Below are 23,691 nucleotides of genomic sequence, written 5' to 3'. Positions count from 1 at the left end.
GGGTGTCCTGGGTCTTCCCCTGGGTGTCCTGGGTCTTCCCCTGGGTGTCCTGGGTCTTCCCCTGGGTGTCCTGGGTCTTCTCCTGGGTGTCCTGGGTCTTCCCCTGGGTGTCCTGGGTGTCCTGGGTCTTCTCCTGGGTGTCCTGGGTCTTCCTCTGGGTGTCCTCCCGGTGGGACGTGCCCAGAACACCTCACCAGGGAGGCGTCCAGGAGGCATCCTCACCAAAAAGACCCGGCAGGACTCCTTCAGCCTGACAGCATCCCCTGGTGTCCACCAGCGGGTTCGAGGGTTGCCGCAGCGACAGCCACCAACAACCCTGCAGCCACAGCTCCGGTCTGCTGCCTCAACAGGAGAGACCCGGAACACGGGCCACTCAGACTCCATGTCCCCCGTCTCCCCCGTCTCCCCGGGACGTGTTCAAAGCTCCTTCTGACGAGGGACAGATGTTCCCAGCAGACCCAGGTCTGACCGGCATCCCCCCCAGGAGTAGATTTCTTTTTTTTAAATTGTTCCAACATCTGATGTGTTTCCTGTTCCACTGTGAATAAAATATGTTTATAAATCATTTTGGTTTTATTTTACATTTTATAAAACAATCCAATTAAAGATGTTTGTTTTTAATTAAAACTAAAAATTAAAAATTGTTTCAAAATCAAAACTTTTCTTTTATCCGTTTATCAACTTTCTTCCCCCACTTCTCCTCCAGGTCACTGTCCAGGTGTCTGTCTCCAGCTGTCCCTGAGGGAGAGGGGGGACACCTGGACAGGTCTCCATCACAGGGACACCTGGACAGGTCTCCTGTCCCTCACAGGGACACACAGAGACAACCATTCCCCCTCTCACCCACACTGAGGGACAGTTCCGTCTCCTGCAGGGTTCTGTTCTGTGGGAGGAAACCGGAGCACCTGGAGGAAACCCAGGTGAGCTCAGGGAGGACAGATGAACTCCACCCAGAAAGGTCAAAGGTCAGGAAGCGAACCTGCAGCCTTCTTCCTGGGAGGGGACAGCTTTAACCGCTGCACCACTGTCTTCTTTATGTTAATTTAATAATAAATTAAAATTATTCTGAAAAACATCAAATAAAATATTGAATTAATAAAAACAGTAATTTAAAAAAGTCTCATGAAACCGAGCAGAACCGGGTCCAAAAGGGTTCAGTTTTAAATACCTTTGTTAGTTCATCCAAACCGGGTCACGGGTCAGTACCATAAACACAATACAGAGTAAACAACAAGCAGCTGACCCGAGCCGGTCCGGTTCGGTTCAGTTCGGTTGTTTTAGTTAAGAGAGAAGACAAAACCCGTCCATCAGGTCCAGAAAGTTCTGGAAGAATTTCAGCTGCCGAAAGGATGTTTTGGACCCAACGGAACCAGAACCAAACAAACATTTGATCAAAGTTTTTTTTTTTTTGACCTTTACTTAAGGTTCTGGTTCTGGTCTCACCAGCTCCACGGGTAAAAGTGGGCCAGGTGCTGCTGCGGTCCGGACGGTCCGTTCGGTCCGTTCGGTCCGTTCGGTTCCGAACCGCAGGCAGGGTGCAGCAGCGGGGTGTAGGCGCACAGAGGCAGGCTGATCCCGAACCTGAGTCCGGACCGGAGCGGTTCGCAGGGCCTCCCGTCCCGCATCAGAACCTGGTTGGTGACCCGGTTCGGCAGCAGCTGCAGCTCCTGGCGCCGTTCGGTTCGGGCCCGCTTCATCTTATAGCGGTGGTTCTGAAACCAGATCTTGACCTGGTTCGGGGTGAGGTGGATCAGAGCCGCCAGGTGCTCCCGCTCCGGAACCGACAGGTACCGCTGCTGTCGGAACCGCCGCTCCAGTTCGAAGGTCTGAGCCTTGGAGAACAGCACGCGCCTCTTCCTGCCGCGGTTCTTCTGGGCCGAACCGACCCGGGATCTGTTCGAGCAGAGTTCGTCTGGTTTCTGCTCCGAACCGGACTCTGAGGACAGAACAAGTCATCAGGTTACCGACAGAACCCAACAGAAGAGGTTCGGACAGAAATGTGGTACCGGTCCGGTTCTACAGTGTTTCTTACTGTCACAAATTAAAAATCTATACAGAACCAAAAGTTCGGACAAACAGAACTCTTACCGGTTCCGCGGCTCCAGCTGATCCAGCTGTTCGGCTCCGGAACTTTTTTGGAGTTCTGCACCTCGGTCCCGGTCGGGTTCGGAAGATCCAAGATGTCCCGCACAGAAAAACCGGTTCGTGGGGTGGTTCCGGACGGCATGGCACCAGAGTGAGGACCAGAACCGCAGGAGGGAAAGTTCCGGGTCAGGGTTCGGGACGGACGGTCAGACGGGAGGAAACCGGTTCTGATCCATCATGATGCTGAATCCTTCAGGCGATCCGGGTCGAGTTGGTCCGGGTCCAGACGGTCCGGGTCGAGTTGGTCCGGGTTCAGACGGTCCGGGTCCAGTTGGTCCGGGTCCAGACGGTCCGGGTCCAGACGGTCCGGGTTCAGACGGTCCGGGTCGAGTTGGTCCGGGTCCAAACGGTCCGGGTCCTTTTAAAGCCTGAAGGTCAGGATGGAGGCGGGCCGAGAGTCTGAGGGAGGAGAGAGAGCCGGACCTGCGGTGCTGGGTCCAACAGAACCAGAACTCCTGATCCAGTTTAAAGAGAATTTAAAAAAGCACTTTGTTTGTTTGTTTGTTTGTTTGTTTTATATTAAAACTAAAATAAAACTTCGACTATTTGATTTTTTTTTAACCCGCGAGACCAGAACTTTGGTTCGTTTGGATCCTTAAACGAACCAGGAAAAAAAAAAAGGATTTCCACAAAAACGGAAAGCTTTAATTTGATTTCAAATCAAACCAAAGATGTATAATCTGATCCAAAGTCCAAACCTTCGGAACCGGGACTCGGTTCGAACTTATTCGGCAGAGTTTTTAACATTAAACAGTTTATTTATTAAAACCATTAATTTAAATGTTATTTAAATTATTTTTAATGTTCAAAATCTTTTTTTCAGAATCTGAAGAGAATTTTAATTTCAATGATTAAAATTAAAAGAAAACAATCAAACGTTTCATCAACTTCACCTGTGAGCTCAGCGCGCCACCTGCCGGCCAGAGGAGGAACTGCAGCCAGAAAACAGCTGTGCCAGGTAAACAGATCCGTTATTTACAGGTAAACAAACAAACAGATCCGTTATTTACAGGTAAATTAACAAATAATGAGTTTTTACAGGTAGAAAACACAAGAAATCCAAGATTCCGGGTCAGAATCTTGGTTCCGGACTATAGAGCTTTGGAACGGAAACTCAAATGGTTAAAGTTTTTTTTATAAATAATAATCTTTCAGTTTGGTCATATAGGAGGACTTCAGCTTGAGATTTTAGTTGAGCAGATTTTCATAAACAGGTTCTTCTTTATTGGAAACTAATTTTACACCTCATAATACCCCGATGTGGAATAATAGGTATATTCTGATATTTATTGATGGATGGTACTCAAAAGAAGTTTGGGCTGTTGACCATTTTATAGACATTGAAGGGAATTTTCTACTACATCGGGAATTCTGTGAAAAATTTAAAATACATTGCACAAAGAAAAAATATAACCAAAGCTTAAACGCGATCCCATCATCTTTTCAATCTATGGTTAGACAAGACATATTATACTCTAATATGACTCCTAATCTGAAACAACTCTGTATCGATGGGGTTCCCTTCTCTGACTATTGATGTAACAATAAATTTCTGAGAAGACATATACAACATTACTATTCTCCTAATCTAGTTAGGAGGAAATATATTCTCAAAGATTTTAGGGAAGAGGACATAAAAAAGATAAGGATTAATTTTATATCATCACCGGTCCCACCCAAAGCAAAGGAAATGCAGTTTAAAATTATAAATAGTAATTATCCAACTAAAGAATTTTGAAGAACAAAATTTAAGATGGACATTGGGAACTGCAGCTTTTGGGAGACAGAAAGTGAGAACTTGGATCATCTTTTCTTTGAGTGCATGATAGTTCAGAGGTTTTGGCTTGATTTTCAGATGTGGATCCAATCCAAAGAAATTCAACTACCTGCTTTCACTTTAAAAGAAATCCAGTTTGGGGTATTCAATAAGCTTGGTACTAATGAATATGGTATCAACAACCTAATTATACTGGGAAAATATTATTTACATAAATGTTGTTTTTTCAGATGTAGGCCCAATATGACTGACTAGAAAAATGAACTAAAATCTTATGCAAAATCGGTTTTGTAAAAGAAAAAAAATGCTGGAATGTTGTTTTTTTTTTCATTTTTTGACTAATTTCAACTTTCTTGAATAATGCCCTTTTTAGTTTTTACTTTTTTCTAAATGCTTTTCATAAATTCTGGCCGTTGGCTTATTTTGTTAAAAATGTGTATATACATATATATGTATAATTTTTTGTTTTTGTGCCATAAATCGCTCTTTGTAATGCAAATATTTATTTGTAAAGGATGGTACCTTTTGTTTTGCATTGTAAAATGTTAAATAAAGTTTGAAAAAAAAAGCTTTGGAGCCGACGTCACTACGCAATGACGTCGGCTCCAGCAACTCTCGCGACAGTAAAACGCGGCGCTCTGATTGGATTAATTTAGCTCTCGCGATGTTCCGGTCTCTTCCTTGGCCGTCATTCACAGAGGTATGTCGCGCAGTTTTTCATAACCGATCATTTTGGACAGTAAAAAGTCATTTAAAGCTGTTTAATTGTGAAATTCGTGCACAAATAATCCCATTTGGACTTTGATACCTTAGATTATGCAGTGTTTGTTTGCGGATGGCGCTCTGATGTCTGTATTTGAAGCGGCTCAGCGGAAGGTTTGGTGTTAGCTTTAGCAGCTAGCTCGGCCGGCCGTGTGTTCTTTCAGTCACTTCAGGAGAGGCTGATGGAGAAAAATAAAAACTTTTCACCGCTGATAGCTGATGCTGGTTTGACAGGACAGTCCGAACCGAGCTTATCGACAGGCTCGGAAACGTTATTTAGCCCCGAACCTGAACTTATTCAGCCTGAAGCTGGACCAGGGGTCCTCATGTTGGTCTGAGGGTTCAGGTTTTATTCACAGCTGGAACCAGGTCTAGTTTTGGCTGATTGTCCTAAGTTTTTCATGTCAACCTGGTGGTTCGGCATGAAGTAGCTGGTCCAGAATCGACGAGTCCTGTGTGAAGAACCGAACCAGTTCTTAAACCTTATTTATCTTCACAGAGACAGAGGCCATGTTCAGTACCAGCGCCAAGATCGTCAAACCCAACGGCGAGAAGCCAGATGAGTTTGAGTCTGGGATCTCTCAGGTAAGAACACCTGCGTCCACCTGGAATCTGCTGTTGGAGAATTACTGTGTTCTTATGTCAAAAGCTGGATGGATCAGATAATGTATGCATTTTAAATTATAAGCTGGTTTGTCTGGAAACATGATACCGACCCTACAGAGGTTACTGAAAGAACCTGAAACTGACAAAAGTTTAAAAATAAAAAGATTTTTGAAAATCAATCATTGCTTTGGAATTTTGGTTCAGCTAAAATTATTTTCAAGGCTTTCTGGAGTCAGATGTGCTGCTCAGAGTCATGGGTCTAACACGATAATGACCCAAACCTCACAGCTAAAAATGTGTCCGAACCGAACACTGGTTCTGGTCTGAAGTGTCCTCCTGAACCCGGATCTAAATCCTGTTGAACATCTGTGGTTGGAGCTGAAACATCTGGAGGAGCCCTTCAGATCTGAGAGCTAGACCAGAACACCTGAGGACATGTGGACAGGTGCAAAAGGCTCAGAGGTACAGAAGTCACCTGACTGTAGCAATCGACTCAAAAGGTTGAGCAACAAATCATTCTGTGAAGGATCCATCTTTTCGTGTCGAGGACAGCTTCATCAGTTGGTTTTTATTAGTTCTTCTTGTCAGTTTCAGGTTATTTCAGAGACTTTTGTGGGTTTTTCTTTGAATAAAGGTTACAGACAGATTTCTGTGTAAAAGCCTGATGTGTTTCCATTCAGGCTCTGCTCGAGCTGGAGATGAATTCTGACCTGAAGGCTCAGCTGAGAGAGCTGAACATCACAGCAGCGAAGGTGAGACACTTATTACGCCTGTGTAATAGTTCTAACAGGATGGTGTTGGTCAGTCCTTCGACGTGGACATCCAGGAGACATGTCTCCTGGCTCTGTCCTGGTGGCGTATGGGAGCGTAGCTCTGAGCTGAGACGTACAGTCCCGTTCCACGGCGTCGGACAGAAAGCTGCGTCCCCGGCTGCTGCTGGAGAGGACCAGCGTCCTGTATATTCCTACATCTTCCCAGAGTCCTTTGGGGCCGTTACTGGGGAGCTAAACCATGCAGGACACAGTAATGGACATCGGCTTTCAGCTGATGTTGTCTGAAAACTACTGTGGAAAGATCCCAACTGTTTGTTTTTGTTTGTAGCTGGTAATTAATATTAATGATGCGTTTCAGAGGAGAATTCTGCCCAAACCCACCAGGAAAAGTCGCACAAAGAATAAGCAAAAGCGTCCCAGGAGGTAAGTGAGTTTTATCAGGCTGCGCTTAGAAAAGCTTCAGTTTTAGTCAGAAATGTTTGTTGGTACAGATCTGACTGAATGTGATAAACAGTTTATGAAATGAGCCGTTAAACTTTCTTTAAGTTTCCTCGTTTTAAATCAGTTTTATATACTTGCAGATGTTGAAATATGCAGTTTTAATAAATGTTTAAGTCTAGAACATTATATTCAGCTGCTCCTCAGACAGTTAGGATATCTTTGTCATTTCAGAAAGTGAAACATTTTAAGCCTTTATTTCTTGTAACTTTGATTATGGCTTACAGATAATGAAAACCCAAAACTCAGTGTCTCAAGAAATTTAAAACATTACATAAAACAAATGTCAGCTTCTGAAAAGCACGTTGATTTCAGTACTTGGTTGCGGCGATCGGCCTGTGGTTCTGCTGACGTGTTCAGGTTTGATAGCCTTCGGGTCATCTGCACCTTCCTCTTACCACCGGCCCATAGATTCTGTATGGGGTTCAGGTCAGGGGAGTAACGCTGCCGTCACTGTACACGTTTTTGGTGTCTTTGGTAGTGTGGGCCGGTACCGAGTCCTGCTGCAAAATGAAATCAGCAGGAGGAGGCATGAAGTGCTCTGAAACGTCCTGGCACCTCAAATCGTCCCTGACTGGAAACTTCCTGCTGAACCCCAAGCAGCCAGGATTCTGGGCCTCGCTGCTCCTCCTAAACTCTGGAAGCTTCATTTCTGAATGAAATGCAAAATGTCCTTTCATCTGTAAAAAGAGGACTTTGGACCACAGAGCAACAGTGCAGTTCTTTTTGTCCTCGGCCTGGGTAAGACGTTTCTGACGTAGTCTCGGGTTCGGGACTGGCTTGACTTGAGGAACCCGTCTGTATGTGGGGGTTCTGATGCGCTGACTCCAGCCTCGGTCCGCTCCTCGTGAAGCGCCCGTCTCTGCTGCACCTTCTCTTTCTGCGACTGTTTGGATGCAGCTTCTCCAGCAGTGACCTCCTGTGGTGTCAGGGACGGACTTCCCCATGATTGTGAAGCCTACTGACCCAGCTGAGGCCGTTTGGAGGCTCAGGGAAACCATTGGGAGGTGTTTATCTGTAAGCCATAAGCATCAACATTACAAAGAAAGGCTTGAATGTTTTCACTCTTAATGGCTCCATGAGTTTCACTTTCTGAAACGATTGACCAGAAATATTCAGCTTTTTCACCATATTTGGATTTTATTGAGCTGCAGCAGAATGTTTGTGTGTAAAACCTGGAAAGTGTCGATAACAAACAAATCATAAAAACAGGTGAACTCATGATTGGCTCAGAAGAAAAGATGGTAAAGCTCATCCTAAACCAAAGAAAGACATTAATATTCATTTCATTTTATTACAAACTAAAATAAAGATGTTCAAGGACCGAAACCAGGCAAGAAATAAAATGAATAACAAAAAGAATCAAAGTTCAAATTGTTTTTACTCTTTTATCCATTAATTTATTGTCTGAGGTGGACATGTAGGAGACGTGTCTCCTGGCTCTGTCCTGACGTGGACACCCAGGCGATGCGTCTCCCGGCTCTGTCCTGGCCCTGTCCTTCGACGTGGACATCCAGGAGACATGTCTCCTGGCTCTGTCCTGGTGGCGTATGGGAGCGTAGCTCTGAGCTGAGACGTACAGTCCCGTTCCACGGCGTCGGACAGAAAGCTGCGTCCCCGGCTGCTGCTGGAGAGGACCAGCGTCCTGTATATTCCTACATCTTCCCAGAGTCCTTTGGGGCCGTTACTGGGGAGCTAAACCATGCAGGACACAGATTCTTTGTTGGAGTAAAGCTAGAACTGTCCTCAAACTGATGTTCTGATGTTTCAGGTGGAGACCTTCTCTGGAGTCTACAAGAAGCTCACAGGAAAAGATGTGGTGTTTGAATTCCCAGAATTCCAGCTGTAAATGTACCGGACAGAATAAATGTTGTTGACTGTCTCCTGGTGCTTCTTCATGAGGATGATGATGATGAGATGAAAACATTTTAATACTAGAACTCCTGTTGGCTGATTCACTGTAGCGCCGCCTTCAGGTCAAACTGAAGTTTGATTGATGTGTCTGTGTGACAATCAGCTGGATATGTTTGACCTTTGACCCCTAGGAGCTTTTCAGAGCTGATCCCGTCTCCATGAAACATTAAAACCTGTTGGAGAAAACAGCTGAAGATTAAAATGTTTTGGAACAGAAAAACCAAAATATAAGAGAATTAAAATTTTTTTTTTTTTCTGTAAGGAAAAATAAAATTTGTTCAGAAATCTGTCAGTGCAGTAAAATTAAACTGGTCTTGGATCAGAAGCATGAAACAGGTAGGAATGAAAGTAGGTTTAAACAAAAAGCAATAAATGGTAACATGAGCCACATTAAATGATACTAACTTGAAGAATCTCTTAAAAAGGCCAACATGCTGAGGAACAGCGTCTGGATTACATTTATGAACCAAAATAAATTATTTAAAAGGAACTCGATCCTTCAATGTGACACCAAACATAACAAATCTCTAAATTGTTTATTCCCCCCCAATTAGAAAAGTTCCCAAAATATTTCAGGAAAAGAAAAGGTTTGTTTTTATATCTAGTACAAAAAGTTAACTTATTCTCCCCAATGTTAAATTTAGAGTTCAGTAAATCCCCACAGGGATAAATATTATTTTAGAGATGGAGCTCTTTGGCTTGGATAGGAAAGTTAAGGTTTAAGTTAAGATTTGCAGATGTGAATCTTCAATAAACTTTCAGGAGTGATGGAAAACGTTCTCTGGATAATATAAATCTGAAAACCTAAAACAAACATACAGCTTTGAATGGACAGACAGCTGTCATCACTGTGTATAATAATATATATAATAAGTGTTTGTGTTCCCATCACTGCACTGCTGGACGATATTTATGTTGTCTCTGTCCATTCGATGTAAGAACAACCATATCCCTGTTCCAGCCAGTCTTTAGAAAAGCAGGACTTCTTTTTATTCAGAATATATCTACTGTTGTGTATTGTGAGGGGAGGAAATTGTTTATTTTCCAATAATGGAGGACTTGTTCATGAAACTGGATAGATCAGATTCACATTTCAATAGGAAATTAATACCGACTGCCAAAGTTGGAAAAGAGTTTTGAAGGGAAAATGTGCAAAAATGTTTAATAAACCATCAGTGTCATTTAGACCGCCTGTGTTTCCNTGCTGGAGAGGACCAGCGTCCTGTATATTCCTACATCTTCCCAGAGTCCTTTGGGGCCGTTACTGGGGAGCTAAACCATGCAGGACACAGATTCTTTGTTGGAGTAAAGCTAGAACTGTCCTCAAACTGATGTTCTGATGTTTCAGGTGGAGACCTTCTCTGGAGTCTACAAGAAGCTCACAGGAAAAGATGTGGTGTTTGAATTCCCAGAATTCCAGCTGTAAATGTACCGGACAGAATAAATGTTGTTGACTGTCTCCTGGTGCTTCTTCATGAGGATGATGATGATGAGATGAAAACATTTTAATACTAGAACTCCTGTTGGCTGATTCACTGTAGCGCCGCCTTCAGGTCAAACTGAAGTTTGATTGATGTGTCTGTGTGACAATCAGCTGGATATGTTTGACCTTTGACCCCTAGGAGCTTTTCAGAGCTGATCCCGTCTCCATGAAACATTAAAACCTGTTGGAGAAAACAGCTGAAGATTAAAATGTTTTGGAACAGAAAAACCAAAATATAAGAGAATTAAAATTTTTTTTTTTTTCTGTAAGGAAAAATAAAATTTGTTCAGAAATCTGTCAGTGCAGTAAAATTAAACTGGTCTTGGATCAGAAGCATGAAACAGGTAGGAATGAAAGTAGGTTTAAACAAAAAGCAATAAATGGTAACATGAGCCACATTAAATGATACTAACTTGAAGAATCTCTTAAAAAGGCCAACATGCTGAGGAACAGCGTCTGGATTACATTTATGAACCAAAATAAATTATTTAAAAGGAACTCGATCCTTCAATGTGACACCAAACATAACAAATCTCTAAATTGTTTATTCCCCCCCAATTAGAAAAGTTCCCAAAATATTTCAGGAAAAGAAAAGGTTTGTTTTTATATCTAGTACAAAAAGTTAACTTATTCTCCCCAATGTTAAATTTAGAGTTCAGTAAATCCCCACAGGGATAAATATTATTTTAGAGATGGAGCTCTTTGGCTTGGATAGGAAAGTTAAGGTTTAAGTTAAGATTTGCAGATGTGAATCTTCAATAAACTTTCAGGAGTGATGGAAAACGTTCTCTGGATAATATAAATCTGAAAACCTAAAACAAACATACAGCTTTGAATGGACAGACAGCTGTCATCACTGTGTATAATAATATATATAATAAGTGTTTGTGTTCCCATCACTGCACTGCTGGACGATATTTATGTTGTCTCTGTCCATTCGATGTAAGAACAACCATATCCCTGTTCCAGCCAGTCTTTAGAAAAGCAGGACTTCTTTTTATTCAGAATATATCTACTGTTGTGTATTGTGAGGGGAGGAAATTGTTTATTTTCCAATAATGGAGGACTTGTTCATGAAACTGGATAGATCAGATTCACATTTCAATAGGAAATTAATACCGACTGCCAAAGTTGGAAAAGAGTTTTGAAGGGAAAATGTGCAAAAATGTTTAATAAACCATCAGTGTCATTTAGACCGCCTGTGTTTCCTGTTATGTCTATTCCTCCAAATAAATTATTTTGGTTGAGTAATTTAATTATCTTCTGAGGTATATTCAGAGAATATGTCAGGTAAATAATCCTTCAGAGACCTTATACTCAACTTGGATTGTTTTTTGTCAGCACATTCTCAAAGTTATTCTTTTCTCTATGCTCCACATCCTTGGATAAATTGATTTCTAAGTGTCTGACATCGTCTTTAACAGGGACACCAGTGGAAGGTCAGGGATTGCCCTAAATTCACATTTATTTCCATTTAGATGCAAAAAAGTGTGATAACTTCTGGGACTATTTTTAAGAAGGGTTGTATCATCTGCCAGCTGACTTTGTTAAAAGAAATCCAAAAATAAAATTCATCATCGTCCGTCTTGTCTCTGTAGTCCAGGACATCTAGCAACGATTGGATATTATTATGAAGAGATCATTTTTTTGAGTTATAGCCTCCGTCTGTTAGAAAGCTGTTATGAATCCACATTCAGTAAAGTGACCGGTCTTGAATCATCGAGGTGTTTTATTCTTCCCACTGAGTCGTTAGCTGCTGGTTCATTGGAGGCGTTAGAGATTTCCTGGTCATACATTCATTAATAGCAAGAAAAAGTCAATCTTTAAGATCTCTGGATTTCCCTGATGAGAGCAGCACAGTGGATCAGTGGTTAGTGTGGTCCTCTGTGAACAGAACAGGACCAGACACCATTACATAGAGAGAAATGTTCATCTTATTTTTATCTTTTTATTTGTATTTCTTTCACTGTAATAGTTGTTTGGTTTCATATTGACGCCTGCTTTCTGTCCAGCAGGTGGCGCTGTCGGGTCTTAAACCACAGAAGAAGAACTGTTTCCGGTTAGGGTTAGCTCCTAGCTTGTTTTCAGAACAACACTGTAACTGTTTAGGATTTAAAGATTTTTAAAGTTGAAATCAACATTTGAAGTTCAGTGTCGTTTCTGCCCGTCCGGACCGAACCGGACTCTGAGGATGATGAGGAAGATGAAGATCTGCAGAGTCTTCCTTCAACCTGTCAGCTCACCTGCAGCAGGTATGTTCCTCGTGCGGGTCAAGCACCTGGACATCCTGAGAAGGAGACCAGCTGAGTCCAGGATCTTCTGCACCTCTTCATCAGACCGGAAGCCCCGCCCGTCCCTGCTCAAACACCTGAGCTCCAAGATCCAAGCCACAGGTCCTATTTCTGTGGCCGAGTACATGAAGGAGGTTCTGACCAACCCTGTGATGGTAGGTGACCCCTGAGACCAGGTCCGAGTCCGGATTAAAGCTCTTCTCATTCCTGTTCTGTAACTTCAGACCAGTCTCCATTTTATTTTCAGTTTTTGATTATTTGAATCAGTGGTGTCCACCACCGTGCAGGTTCCAGGTGTTCCTCTGCTCAGACTCACCTGATCTGAAGGACTGAGGGATGACCAGGGTTTTGCAGAACCTGAAGATCTGCTGAGGAGCAGGGGTGTCAGACTCCAGGCCTTGAGGGCCGCTGTCCTGGGAGTTTTAGGTGTTTCTGCTCCAACACACCTGATTCAGCAGAAGGATACATCTAAAACATGCAGGAGAGCGGCCCCCGAGGGGCGGAGTCTGACACGTGTGATCTCTAGCCTGCAGGACCTGGACTGGGCACCACCGACTTAGATCCTGACAATGATTTAGTTGCTCGGTCCGATCTGTGTTCTGTTGCAGGGTTATTATGTGAGGAACAACATGTTGGGTCCGGATGGAGATTTCATCACTTCACCTGAGATCAGCCAGGTGTTCGGAGAGGTTAGGCTCCTCCCCTGATGTTTCTGAACATGATGACCTCTGAATAACCCTGCAGTGTTCGGTGTGTGTTTCTGCTCCTCCAGCTGTTGGGAGTTTGGATCCTCAGTGAGTGGATGGGAGCGGGTCGACCCCGACGGCTGCAGCTGGTAGAACTTGGACCAGGAAAAGGCTCGCTGGCTGCCGATATCCTCAGAGTAAGAACCTGAAACTGAAACCTGAAATTTATTCTGTCAAATCAACTACAAAGGTGGGAGATAACAGGAGAACATTTGATGATTGTTTGTTTGGATCAGAGGATGTTTTCCTCTCCGCTGACCTTTGACCTTTCTGGGTGGAGTTCACCTGTCCTCCCTGAGCTCACCTGGGTTTACTCCAGGTGCTCCGGTTTCCTCCCACAGAACAGAACCCTGCAGGTTAGGATCCCTGGAGACTGAACTGTCCCTCGGTGTGGGTGAGAGGGGGAATGGTTGTCTCTGTGTGTCCCTGTGAGGGACAGGACACCTGTCCAGGTGTCCCTGTAAGGGACTGGAGACCTGTCCGGGTGTCCCTGTGAGGGACAGGAGACCTGTCCGGGTGTCCCTGTGAGGGACAGGACACCTGTCCGGGTGTCCCTGTGAGGGACTGGAGACCTGTCCGGGTGTCCCTGTGAGGGACAGGAGACCTGTCCGGATGTCCCTGTGAGGGACAGAAGACCTGTCCGGGTGTCCCTGTGAGGGACAGAAGACCTGTCCGGGTGTCCCTGTGAGGGACAGGAGACGTGTCCAGCTGTCCCTGTGAGGGACTGGAGACCTGTCCGGGTGTCCCTGTGAGGGACTGGAGACCTGTCCAGGATGGATGGATGAATCTGCAGTGATTTTTATCAAACCATGACATTAGCTTCTGACCCCACCCCTTTTGGCCCCTCCCCCTGTTAGTCCCGCCCCTGCTGACCCTGTCCAATCCACCCTCCATCCCTGCTGGTCCCACTCGACGGGTTCCTGCCCTTTTTGGGTCCAGAGGTAGAAGGGGCTTCTGTCTCTGTCCCCTCCTAGCTCCGCCTCCAGTGATGTGTTCATGTTTCTTTGCAGGTGTTCAGTCAGCTGCAGTCGGTTGTGGGCGGAGCCTCTGTGTCGCTTCACCTGGTGGAAGTGAGTCCGGCTCTAAGTCAAGTCCAGGCTCAAAACCTGACAGGAACCTGCAGCCAGGAGGCTGAGAGCGAGGACGACCTGGTTTACCGCCGCGGTGAAACTGCCACTGGGCTGCCAGTGTTCTGGTACCGCCGGTTAGAAGATGTCCCCGCAGGTAAATGCAGCAGGAAGCTGAGGTTGGGTCCAAACTGATGACCCTGGATTTAAACTGAACATTTTTCTTCATGTATGCGACTCACTGAGTTTATAGATCTAGAGCTGAAACTCTGAGTCGTCTTCAGCACACGCTGACAGACAGGAGCGTCAAACTCCCGGCCTCCCGGGCCTCTGGGGCCTCCGGGGCCTCTAGGGCCTGTGGGGCCTCCCGGGTCTCTGGGGCCTCCTGGGCCTCTGGGGTCTCCGGGGCCTCTGGGGTCTCCGGGGCCTCTGGGGTCTCCGGGGCCTGCGGGGTCTGCGGGGCCTTTGGGGCCTGTGGGGCCGTGGGGCCTCCGGAGTCTCTTGGGCCTCCGGGGCCTGCGGGGTCTCCAGGGCCTGTGGAGTTCCGGGGCCTCCGGGCCCTGCGGGCCCTCTGGGGTTTATTTCACTCTAACAGAGTTGTTCCTGTTTTCAGATTTCAGCATCTTTGTTGCTCACGAGTTCTTTGATGCTCTGCCCATCCACAAGTTCCAGGTGAGATTCTTCTTCCAGGGTCGAATTATAACAAACTATTTTAATGATTTTTAAAAACAAGTTTGAATTTATTTCTCTCTGATCCACACAGGTTCTAAATTTTACATACAGGCTCAAATAGAGCCAAACATTCACCTAAATCTGTTAATAAGTGAAACTGAAGGTTCTAAAAGGTCTTACTTTGAAAAGGCCTGTTAACTTCCTGTTAGTGATCATGACTGACTGCAGCAGACAGTTTCCCTAGGATGTGTTTGACAGCACTCATCTGCTCCCTTCAGATGGAAGGAAGTTGGTTCTGATGTTCAGGAACAACCCAGGAACCAAGCCTGCCATGGACTGGAACCTGCTGGAACACCAGTGTCCCTGTCCACCAGTGAAGACAGTTTTACATCACCATGGACTGTCTTGTCCATGTGGACCTGCAGCTGTCCACATGGACAAGACAAATGTATTCTGGAGACAAGTTTGATGGTCAGACAAGACGAAGATTGAACTGTTTGGACACAAAGACAATAAGGACGTTTGGATGAGTCATACTTAAAAACCCTGTACAAGCAGCCGGGCATGGTGGTGGGAGCATCATGCTGTGTTACAAAGTGGATGAAAAAATGAAGGACGACTACATCAAAACTCTTCAACTTCACCTCAAATCAAAAGCTGGACACTTGAATCTTGGACAAAGTTGGATCCAACAGAACTAACACACATCAGAACCGGCTCCTGATTGGATGAATCGTCTGAACCGGCTCCTGATTGGATGAATCTTCTGAACCGGCTCCTGATTGGATGAATCGTCTGAACCGGCTCCTGATTGGATGAATCTTCTGAACCGGCTCCTGATTGGATGAATCGTCTGAACCGGCTCCTGATTGGATGAATCTTCTGAACCGGCTCCTGATTGGATGAATCGTCTGAACCGGCTCCTGATTGGATGAATCTTCTGAACCGGCTCCTGATTGGATGAATCGTCTGAACCGGCTCCTGATTGGATGAATCTTCTGAACCGGCTCCTGATTGGATGAATCGTCTGAACCGGCTCCTGATTGGATGAATCTTCTGAACCGGCTCCTGATTGGATGAATCGTCTGAACCGGCTCCTGATTGGATGAATCTTCTGAACCGGCTCCTGATTGGATGAATCGTCTGAACCGGCTCCTGATTGGATGAATCTTCTGAACCGGCTCCTGATTGGATGAATCGTCTGAACCGGCTCCTGATTGGATGAATCTTCTGAACCGGCTCCTGATTGGATGAATCGTCTGAACCGGCTCCTGATTGGATGAATCTTCTGAACCGGCTCCTGATTGGATGAATCGTCTGAACCGGCTCCTGATTGGATGAATCTTCTGAACCGGCTCCTGATTGGATGAATCGTCTGAACCGGCTCCTGATTGGATGAATCAGGCTGACATGAAGCTTCTGGACCTTCTCAAAGCTCCGACATCAGCTGGATTAAAAGTGTGTGGGTTGATTGCTCAGGGAAATTGAACAGAATATTAGTGGGCGGTATGGGTGTATTTGAACCTGTTTGTATAAATCTGACTCTGTGGATCAGAGGAAATCAAGACTAAATTCAGACTTTTCTTGACCTGAACCCATCTCCTTGTTAGAGGACAGAAAATGGTTGGAGGGAGGTTTTGGTGGACATCCATCCTGATGATCCAGAGAAGCTGAGGTTTGCCGTGGCGCCGGCTCCGACTCTTGCCTCGTCCACACTCATACAGGTGGGTACCTGATCACATGGCTCACGTGGACGATTTATTGGGCCCCAAAAGACTCAGGTAAACTGATGACCAATAAAAGTCAACAACATGCTAACAGGATTATTGTAAAAGTAAAAGAATTTTTCCAGCTTCTGAACATGACGGTGATGTCAGTCTGACCCTCCATCAGGCTGCTGTGTGTTTCCAGAACCTGAGATAAAAGGTGACTATTGAAACACGCCTGTGTGTTCAGGCCAATGAGAGGCGGGTTCACGTGGAGGTGTGTGCAGAAGGCGGAGTCATTGTCCAACAGCTGGCCCGGCGGATTGTAGAGGACGGTGGAGCAGCGCTGATTGCTGACTACGGCCATGATGGAACCAAGACGGACACGTTCAGGGTTTGAAGACTTGTTTTCTTTTTCTTTGTCTTTAGACTTAAACAACGAATCCTGAACTCCATCCAGTTCTGCTACAGGGCTCCTGTTTAAAGACCAAAATGAGTTAATTCTGTTGTTTTTGTTGTTCTGATTGAATTTTTCTCCTAACTTGAATGAACATGGTTTCCTCCCACAGACCAGAACCATGCAGGTTAGGATCACTGGTGTCCCTCAGTGGGGGTGAGAGGGTGAATGGTTGTTTGTCTTGTCTGTCTCTCTGTGTCCCCATGGAGGACTTGTGACCTGTCCAGGTGTCCCTGCTTCTCACACAGACAGGCACCAGCTCCCTGAGACCTGGAGAGGAGAAGGGGGAAAGAAAGTGGATTGATGGATGGATGGACATGAATAAGGAACATTACTTTGTTTACAAAGTCAAAAAACTAAAAACAGTTTAGATATTCCTGATTTTTCTTTTGTTTCTCTTTGACCTGTTGGTTTTTGAGTTGCAGTTTCTGTTTGACTTGTTTGATTCTTGCATCTGACTTGTTGTTTCTACTCGTGGGTCAGAGTTTTAAGGGTCACCAGCTCCATGACGTCCTGTCGTCTCCCGGTTCAGCCGACCTCACTGCCGATGTGGATTTCAGCTTCCTGCGGAGGATGGCTGGAGAGGGTGTGTCCTGTCTGGGACCTGTCACTCAGAGGATGTTCCTGAAGAACATGGGCATCGACGCGCGCATGCAGGTGAGTGTGGGTCACCTGACAGCTGGGTGATGGAGACAGTCCATCCTTTAATAATGATCCTGCTTTAGGATGACTTTAGATCGGTTCTGTCCGTGTGGATGATGACTTTAGATCAGAAAATGCAAAATGATTCATTCAGTTTCGTTCATACACTTCTCTGATCCCAGCATTTATTGTTTGTAGAACTGAACATTGAGCCAAAACATCTCCTGTGGTTCTGTAGGTTCTCCTGAGGAACTGCAGCAATCCGTCCATCAGGAAACAGTTGACCAGCAGCTACGACATGCTGACCAACCCCGCCAAGATGGGGGAGCGCTTCCACTTCTTCGGCCTGCTGCATCCCAGCCGCCTGGCCCTGCCCGAAATACCCGAGGGCCTAAAGCTGAAGAAGAAGAGCTCGGCGCCGCTGCCTGTGGCTGGCTTCACCGAGCTCTGCTTCTCCTGAACCAAACCGAGTCGCATCTTCAGAATGGATCATCAGCAGGTCAGAAACGAGAGCAAACAGGACGGACAGAACGGATGCTGCTTTAAAAGATGTACGCGTTATTCTAAAGAACATTCATGGATCCAAAACATTTTCTGTTTCTACAAACAAATGAATATTTCTAAAATAAATTCATAAACAGCAAAAATCAAACATTTGTTCCAGTTTTTTACTTTCTACTGTTTTACTGCCTGAAAAAAATCTTTAAATTTTCTAAATCATTAAAAATAAAAACTGTTTGTTCTTTTGTTTCTGGATGAGGTTAAACATAAAGCAGCAGGTGAAATTGTTTCTCCTCCGTCTTTAATCAGAAAATGAAACAAAATTCCAGTTAAACCCAGTAATTGCAATAGGGGAATAAAGACAAAGTATAATTCAAATAAAACTGTTTGAAAAGAAAAAATAATTACAACAATAAAATTTTATCTATGTGATTAATGATTGATAAATAATCAAGAACAAGGTAAATATAAACCTGATGTGATTCTCAGGCTGTCCACCAGGTGGCAGCACTGAGACGCGCTTCTCTGATTGGACCAGAGGAATAAGGGGCGTGTCCATCCGGTAACCTGACACCCAGGCCGCGCGCAGTTTGTTCAGTTGCTCTGAGAGTGACGGGACTGCGGGTTCGGTTCTGACCGGGCCCGGTTTACTTCAGCTGGACTCCGGTCCGGCTCCGGTTCTGTCCGAATATCGGCGGAGGTTCTACTTTCAGTCCGGATAACATGGAGGCTGTGAGTCAGTGGACTCCCCAGCAGGTTCTGGACTGGATGAGAGGTGAGGATCCGAACCCAGTTCGGTTCTAGTGTGCTGGTTACAGGGAACCAGAACCAGAACTGGGACCGGGAACCCGGTGAACCGGACTTTAGGAGATGTGAAAGTTTTCTGGATTTGTTGTTTATTTTGAAAAAATAATAACTAAAAACTTATTGTTTTTATTAACTTTGTTTTCTTTACTTTAGTGTTATTTTGTTTACTTACTAACATTGTTTACGGCAGAGTTTGTTTACTCATTAATTTGTTTTATTTCCATGTTTTTTTACTCAATCATATTGTTTGTTTACAGCTAAAAGATTTCAAACTAAGTTAGACAAGAGAAAAATGTAAAACCACTTAGGTGGACCCACAAGACCAGGGGGGCCCACAAGACCTGGAGGACCTGCTGCAGGTCCAGGGGGACCCACAAGACCTGGAGCTCCTGCTGCAGGTCCAGGGGGACCGACAAGACCTGGAGGACCTGCTGCAGGTCCAGGGGGACCCACAAGACCTGGAGCTCCTGCTGCAGGTCCAGGGGGACCGACAAGACCTGGAGGACCTGCTGCAGGTCCAGGGGGACCCACAAGACCTGGAGGTCCTGCTGCAGGTCCAGGGGGACCCACAAGACCTGGAGGTCCTGCTGCAGGTCCAGGGGGACCCACTGGGACCAGGAGGACCCGCTGCAGGTCCAGGGGGACCCACAAGACCTGGAGGACCTGCTGCAGGACCAGGGGGACCCACAGGTTGAACAGGCCTCATAGTTCAGACTGGTGATCGAACGCTCGTCTTCATCAGTGAGTTATTTAAGCAGAAACGGGTCGGACCTGTTTCCTGAGGAGGCGGTTCTGTCACCTCTGACAAACGGTTGCAGATGGTTGGAGAATTCTGGGTCCGAACAAACCGGCAGACAGATCAGGAAAGCTGAATTAATCTTCTCACTGATCACAGGTTCTTTAACTACCTGAGCAGAACCAGAACCTGAACACTCAGCAGAATCAGCATCTCGTTCTGAAGGTGGTTCTGATGAAAATGGATCCAGCGTTTAACTGCGATAAAATCTGGTCTGAGTGAATCTGGGACGTGTTCAGACAGATCCACATTCTTCAGGTTCTCCGACAGGTGCAGGAACACCAACACGTTCCCCACTTCAGAGGCACAATCAGAACCTCCTCCAGCTGCAGAACTCTCAGCGGCTTCCTGGTTGTGGAGGAGCTGTGGCCCACTCTTCTTTGCAGCGTTGCTTCAGCTCTCTGAGGTTCTGGTTCTGGACCGTTCTGCTGTGTTTGGGATCATTGTTCTGTTTGTCGGACTCCAGAACCCTGAGCAGAGTCGCTTCACCTTTGAACCTGAAGAAGCTGGACTGAACCTGTGAGTGGTTCTGTGAACTCAGCTGCTTCCTGTTGGTTTCGTTCTGTAAGTCCGTCTAAGGAAGTTCTTTTTTTTTGATTTTGGCTGCAGTCCCCCACCTCGGGTTGGGCCGGGTCAGGGTTCAGTATTTGTTTTTGTGTTCAAACTCCATCTTTGTGTTTGATCACCAGAAAGCAAACCTTCCGTCCTGCTTTGTTCTGCAGAGTTTGCTGGATCCATGTGGTTTTGTTCTGTTAAGTTGGTGTAAAAGGTTCTGTTTGATTTGGACTGCTACAGAACCTGCAGCAGAACCCTCAGACCTGTTCCTGACAACCGGTTCTGGTTCTACCATGAATTTATGCAGAGTTTGTTTCATTTCAGCACGTTCACCCATCAGGAACAAAACCACCCCGTGTGACCCTCAGCAGGTTTTAGAACCACCCCAAGGTCAGAGGTCAGACTGTCCAAAACCCCAGAGCCTCAGTTAGAGGGTTAAAGGTCAAAGTTCACGACTCAAAACTGAACGAAGATTCACTGCAGTAAACATGAACGCTCACAGCGAATCCAAACGGATTAACTCTGCAGGTTAAAGGTGTGTCTGTAGATTCTGCTCAGGTTCTCAAAGTTCTGTTTTTGGGTCTCAGGGCTGGAGGACTGTCTGCAGCAGTACGTCCCGTCCTTCCAGCAGCAGCAGGTCGACGGGGAAAAGCTGCTTAAGATCTCCTACCAGGACCTGCAGGGTCTGGGCGTGACTCGGGTCGGACACCAGGAGCTGGTTCTGGAGGCCGTGGATCTGCTCTGTGCTCTGGTCAGTAAAAGTTTGCATCTCACAGATTCAGAAATCATCAGGAACAGGTTAGACCTCTGAGAAGGACTTCACCTGTTGGAGAGACTCCTCCCACCTGTTAGACAGAGACTCCTCCCATTTGTTAGAGACCTCACACAAGTAAAACTCCTCCCATAAGCCAAAGTGACCCCTCCCATTTGCCAGATCCACCCACTTATCAGACTCCTCCCTTTTCCTGAAACAAGCATATTTTTTTATCTTCAAAATTTATTTCACTTGATGAAGGGCGGCACAGTGGTGCAGTGGTTAAAGCTGTCCCCTCCCAGGAAGAAGGCTGCAGGTTCGCTTCCTGACCTTTGACCTTTCTGGGTGGAGTTCACCTGTCCTCCCTGAGCTCACCTGGGTTTACTCCAGGTGCTCCGGTTTCCTCCCACAGACCAGAACCCTGCAGGTTAGGATCCCTGGAGACAGAACTGTCCCTCAGTGTGGGTGAGAGGGGGAATGGTTGTCTCTGTGTGTCCCTGTGAGGGAGACCTGTCCAGGTGTCTCTGTAAGGGAGACCTGTCCAGGTGTCTCTGTGATGGAGACCTGTCCAGGTGTCCCTGTGAGGGAGACCTGTGCAGGTGTCCCTGTGAGGGAGACCTGTCCAGGTGTCTCTGTGATGGAGACCTGTCCAGGTGTCTCTGTGATGGAGACCTGTCCAGGTGTCCCTGTGAGGGACTGGAGACCTGTCCAGGTGTCCCTGTGAGGGAGACCTGTCCAGGTGTCCCTGCCTCTCACACAGGGATGGCTGGAGAAAGACACCAGCTCCCAGAGACCTGAAAAGGATGGATGGATTTTAATTGAAGCTGTTGATGATCCTCCTGCAGTCAGGACCTGGGGCATGATGGGAAATGTAGTCTTTAGTAACCAGCTGCTTTGTTTCCTCATCTGTTGCTGTTTTTCTTCTCTTTATCAGAACTACGGTGTGGAGTCAGACAACCTGAGGACTCTGGTAGGGAAGATGAGAACTTCCCACCAGAACCTGAGCAGCGCCGTGTCACAGCGCAGGAAGAACCCGTCCTACCAGAACAGAAACTCCATTCAGCCCTCCAACGACTTCCTGAGCGCCGTGGTCCAGCTGATCGCCACCGCCAAGAGTCTGCTGGCCTGGCTCGACAGGTAGATGACCCACCTGCATGGATGATCTGAACCGATGCACGGCCACACCCTTCACTGAGATCTGTGGGGTCTTACTCTTCAGTCGATGTTTGGTTCTGGTTCAGTCAGCTTCCTCTGAGCCTTCAGGCCAGAAACCTGTCAGTTTGGTTTCTCCTCCAGGAGAGGAGGAGCTGAAAAGAGTCCGTTGGCAAAAAATAACCGCCAATCTGAATGTTTCTTTAAAATTAAATCAACAGATCTTTGAGAAGCTGCTGAGGGGATCAGCTGATCATTTGAAAGTTCTTCTCCTGAATCCCAATTAATCAGACGAAACTGAAGTTGTTTTTGTGAGGGAACAGAGCAGTCTGGTCATGTGCCTCTCAGATGGTGATGTTTGGAGACCTTCACAGTGGGTGTGAAGGTGGCTGTAATGGACCCACAGTTGTCTCTGAAAACAGATCCATCAGTAGCAGTCTGATCCTGGTTCTCCTGACAAACATTCACAACTTATCTGTCTATCAGGAAATGGGTCCTGTTGTTCCTGTTCAATGGGGAGAGTTCTTGAGCTGTGTCTTGGGTCCATCTTGGGTCAAGTTCTCATGTCATCATCATGCATACTTCCACTGGGGTCCATCTTCAGAAAGAACATTTCTTTTCACATTAAAAAAAGTTAAAAAACAAAAACAACTGGACTTCTATTCTGTAGTTGAAGACGTTTCGCTTCTCACCCGAGGAGCTTTCTCAGTTCAGAAATAGAGAGTGTGGAGTTGAGCTTTTAAAGCTGAGATGTGATGTAAGCTGGATTGCTTGCAAATTGTTCTCACTCTCCTAACAATAGAGGCTCATTAGGGTCCTTGTTTGTCTGACTCACTGATGGGCCCCTCTGGTCACATGACTGCAGGTGTTGGTTGGAGTGAAACTGACTGGGGATCAGGCCTAAAGCTGGAATCTGAGACCTCCTCCTCTGTTTAATGTTGGTTTCTCCTTTTTGACATAAATGGCTTCTTTTAAAAAAGTTTCACTCCAGTCAACACCTGCAGTCATGTGACCAGAGGGGCTCATCAGTGAGTCAGACAAACAAGGACCCTAATGAGCCTCTATTGTTAGGAGAGTGAGAACAATTTGCAAGCAATCCAGCTTACATCACATCTCAGCTGTAAAAGCTCAACTCCACACTCTCTATTTCTGAACTGAGAAAGCTCCTCGAGTGAGAAGAGAAATGTCTTCAACTACAGAACAGAAGTCCAGATGTTTTTGTTTTTTAACTTTTTTTTAATTTACCATGGCCTGGATGACTGAGAATCTACACCAGCATTTCTTTTCACAGTTCTGATAAATGATCTTCAGATCTGTCCATCAATTCCAGTTCACAGTCCTGCAGAACCATTTGAAAAATGTTCAAACATGTTTTATAAGCATACATTGATTTGGTTCCTCTGGTTCCTCAGGACTCCATTGACCAACGCCAATGACTTCACGTCCACCAAAAGCAGAATCATCCAGCTGTGTCTGGAGCTCACATCAACCGTGCAGAAGGTCAGTGGTTCTTCTCTGAGGGTCAGTGGTTCTTCTCTGAGGGTCTGTGGTTCTTCTCTGAGGGTCTGTGGTTCTTCTCTGAGGGTC

The 23,691-nt window shown here is 45.8% G+C and overlaps 3 protein-coding genes, 1 long non-coding RNA gene and 3 other non-coding genes across 9 annotated transcripts in view; 6 read left to right on the top strand and 1 right to left on the bottom strand.

Annotated features, from left to right (window-relative positions):
- Positions 1-264: 264 nt before the first annotated feature.
- Positions 265-2,416, bottom strand: nkx2.2b (NK2 homeobox 2b). The gene is made up of 2 exons (XM_017438276.3): positions 2,089-2,416; positions 265-1,936 (listed from the first exon to the last, which is right to left on the bottom strand). Exons 1-2 carry the CDS (start codon positions 2,225-2,227, stop codon positions 1,440-1,442), a joined length of 636 nt encoding a protein of 211 aa, XP_017293765.1. The 5' UTR covers positions 2,228-2,416; the 3' UTR covers positions 265-1,439.
- A 2,114-nt stretch (positions 2,417-4,530) lies between these two features.
- Positions 4,531-6,043, top strand: LOC119617987. Its single transcript, XR_005234512.1, has 3 exons — positions 4,531-4,622; positions 5,184-5,269; positions 5,971-6,043. It is a non-coding gene; the product is annotated as an uncharacterized LOC119617987 (long non-coding RNA).
- Positions 6,044-6,099: 56 nt separating this feature from the next.
- Positions 6,100-6,316, top strand: LOC112451540. The gene has a single exon (XR_003040374.1). It is a non-coding gene; the product is annotated as a small nucleolar RNA SNORA73 family (small nucleolar RNA).
- Positions 6,317-8,061: 1,745 nt separating this feature from the next.
- On the top strand, positions 8,062-8,278 carry LOC112451538. Its single transcript, XR_003040372.1, has one exon. It is a non-coding gene; the product is annotated as a small nucleolar RNA SNORA73 family (small nucleolar RNA).
- A 1,352-nt stretch (positions 8,279-9,630) lies between these two features.
- LOC112451539 lies at positions 9,631-9,769 on the top strand. Its single transcript, XR_003040373.1, has one exon. It is a non-coding gene; the product is annotated as a small nucleolar RNA SNORA73 family (small nucleolar RNA).
- A 2,219-nt stretch (positions 9,770-11,988) lies between these two features.
- Positions 11,989-18,191, top strand: ndufaf7 (NADH:ubiquinone oxidoreductase complex assembly factor 7). Of its 2 annotated transcripts, XM_017438275.3 has the most exons (9): positions 11,990-12,404; positions 12,858-12,938; positions 13,022-13,132; positions 14,006-14,219; positions 14,676-14,734; positions 16,345-16,458; positions 16,691-16,834; positions 17,381-17,554; positions 17,778-18,191. In XM_017438275.3, the coding sequence occupies exons 1-9, from the start codon at positions 12,150-12,152 to the stop codon at positions 17,997-17,999; spliced, it is 1,374 nt and encodes a 457-aa protein (XP_017293764.1). In that variant the 5' UTR covers positions 11,990-12,149; the 3' UTR covers positions 18,000-18,191. The 2 variants fall into 2 exon arrangements, with proteins under 2 accessions (XP_037837493.1, XP_017293764.1); XM_037981565.1 differs by lacking the exon at positions 12,858-12,938 and having other exon boundaries at positions 11,989-12,404.
- A 430-nt stretch (positions 18,192-18,621) lies between these two features.
- cnksr3 (cnksr family member 3) overlaps positions 18,622-23,691 on the top strand; it is a 27,619-nt gene continuing 22,549 nt past the window's right edge. For both annotated transcript variants that reach the window (XM_037981564.1, XM_017438274.3), the window contains exons 1-4: positions 18,622-18,815; positions 20,786-20,949; positions 21,887-22,089; positions 23,517-23,604. In XM_037981564.1, the coding sequence (XP_037837492.1) occupies positions 18,764-18,815; positions 20,786-20,949; positions 21,887-22,089; positions 23,517-23,604 (507 nt within the window). In that variant the 5' untranslated portion in view covers positions 18,622-18,763. The remainder of the gene's footprint in view (positions 18,816-20,785; positions 20,950-21,886; positions 22,090-23,516; positions 23,605-23,691) is intronic.

This window comes from Kryptolebias marmoratus, linkage group LG19 (assembly GCF_001649575.2).
Source record: "Kryptolebias marmoratus isolate JLee-2015 linkage group LG19, ASM164957v2, whole genome shotgun sequence".
Classification (NCBI taxonomy): Eukaryota; Metazoa; Chordata; class Actinopteri; order Cyprinodontiformes; family Rivulidae; genus Kryptolebias; species Kryptolebias marmoratus.
This window is presented reverse-complemented; position numbering and strand designations above follow the sequence as displayed.

Excerpts from the sequence above, each read along its gene's own strand:
- nkx2.2b (XM_017438276.3), bottom strand. The coding sequence starts at position 2,227 with ATGCCGTCCGGAACCACCCCACGAACCGGTTTTTCTGTGCGGGACATC. Across the intron at positions 1,937-2,088 it reads CAGCTGGAGCCGCGGAACCG|AGTCCGGTTCGGAGCAGAAA; the intron begins GTAAGAGTTCTG and ends TTCTGTCCTCAG.
- ndufaf7 (XM_017438275.3), top strand. The coding sequence starts at position 12,150 with ATGATGAGGAAGATGAAGATCTGCAGAGTCTTCCTTCAACCTGTCAGC. Across the intron at positions 16,459-16,690 it reads CCTCGTCCACACTCATACAG|GCCAATGAGAGGCGGGTTCA; the intron begins GTGGGTACCTGA and ends CTGTGTGTTCAG. Across the intron at positions 16,835-17,380 it reads CCAAGACGGACACGTTCAGG|AGTTTTAAGGGTCACCAGCT; the intron begins GTTTGAAGACTT and ends CTCGTGGGTCAG.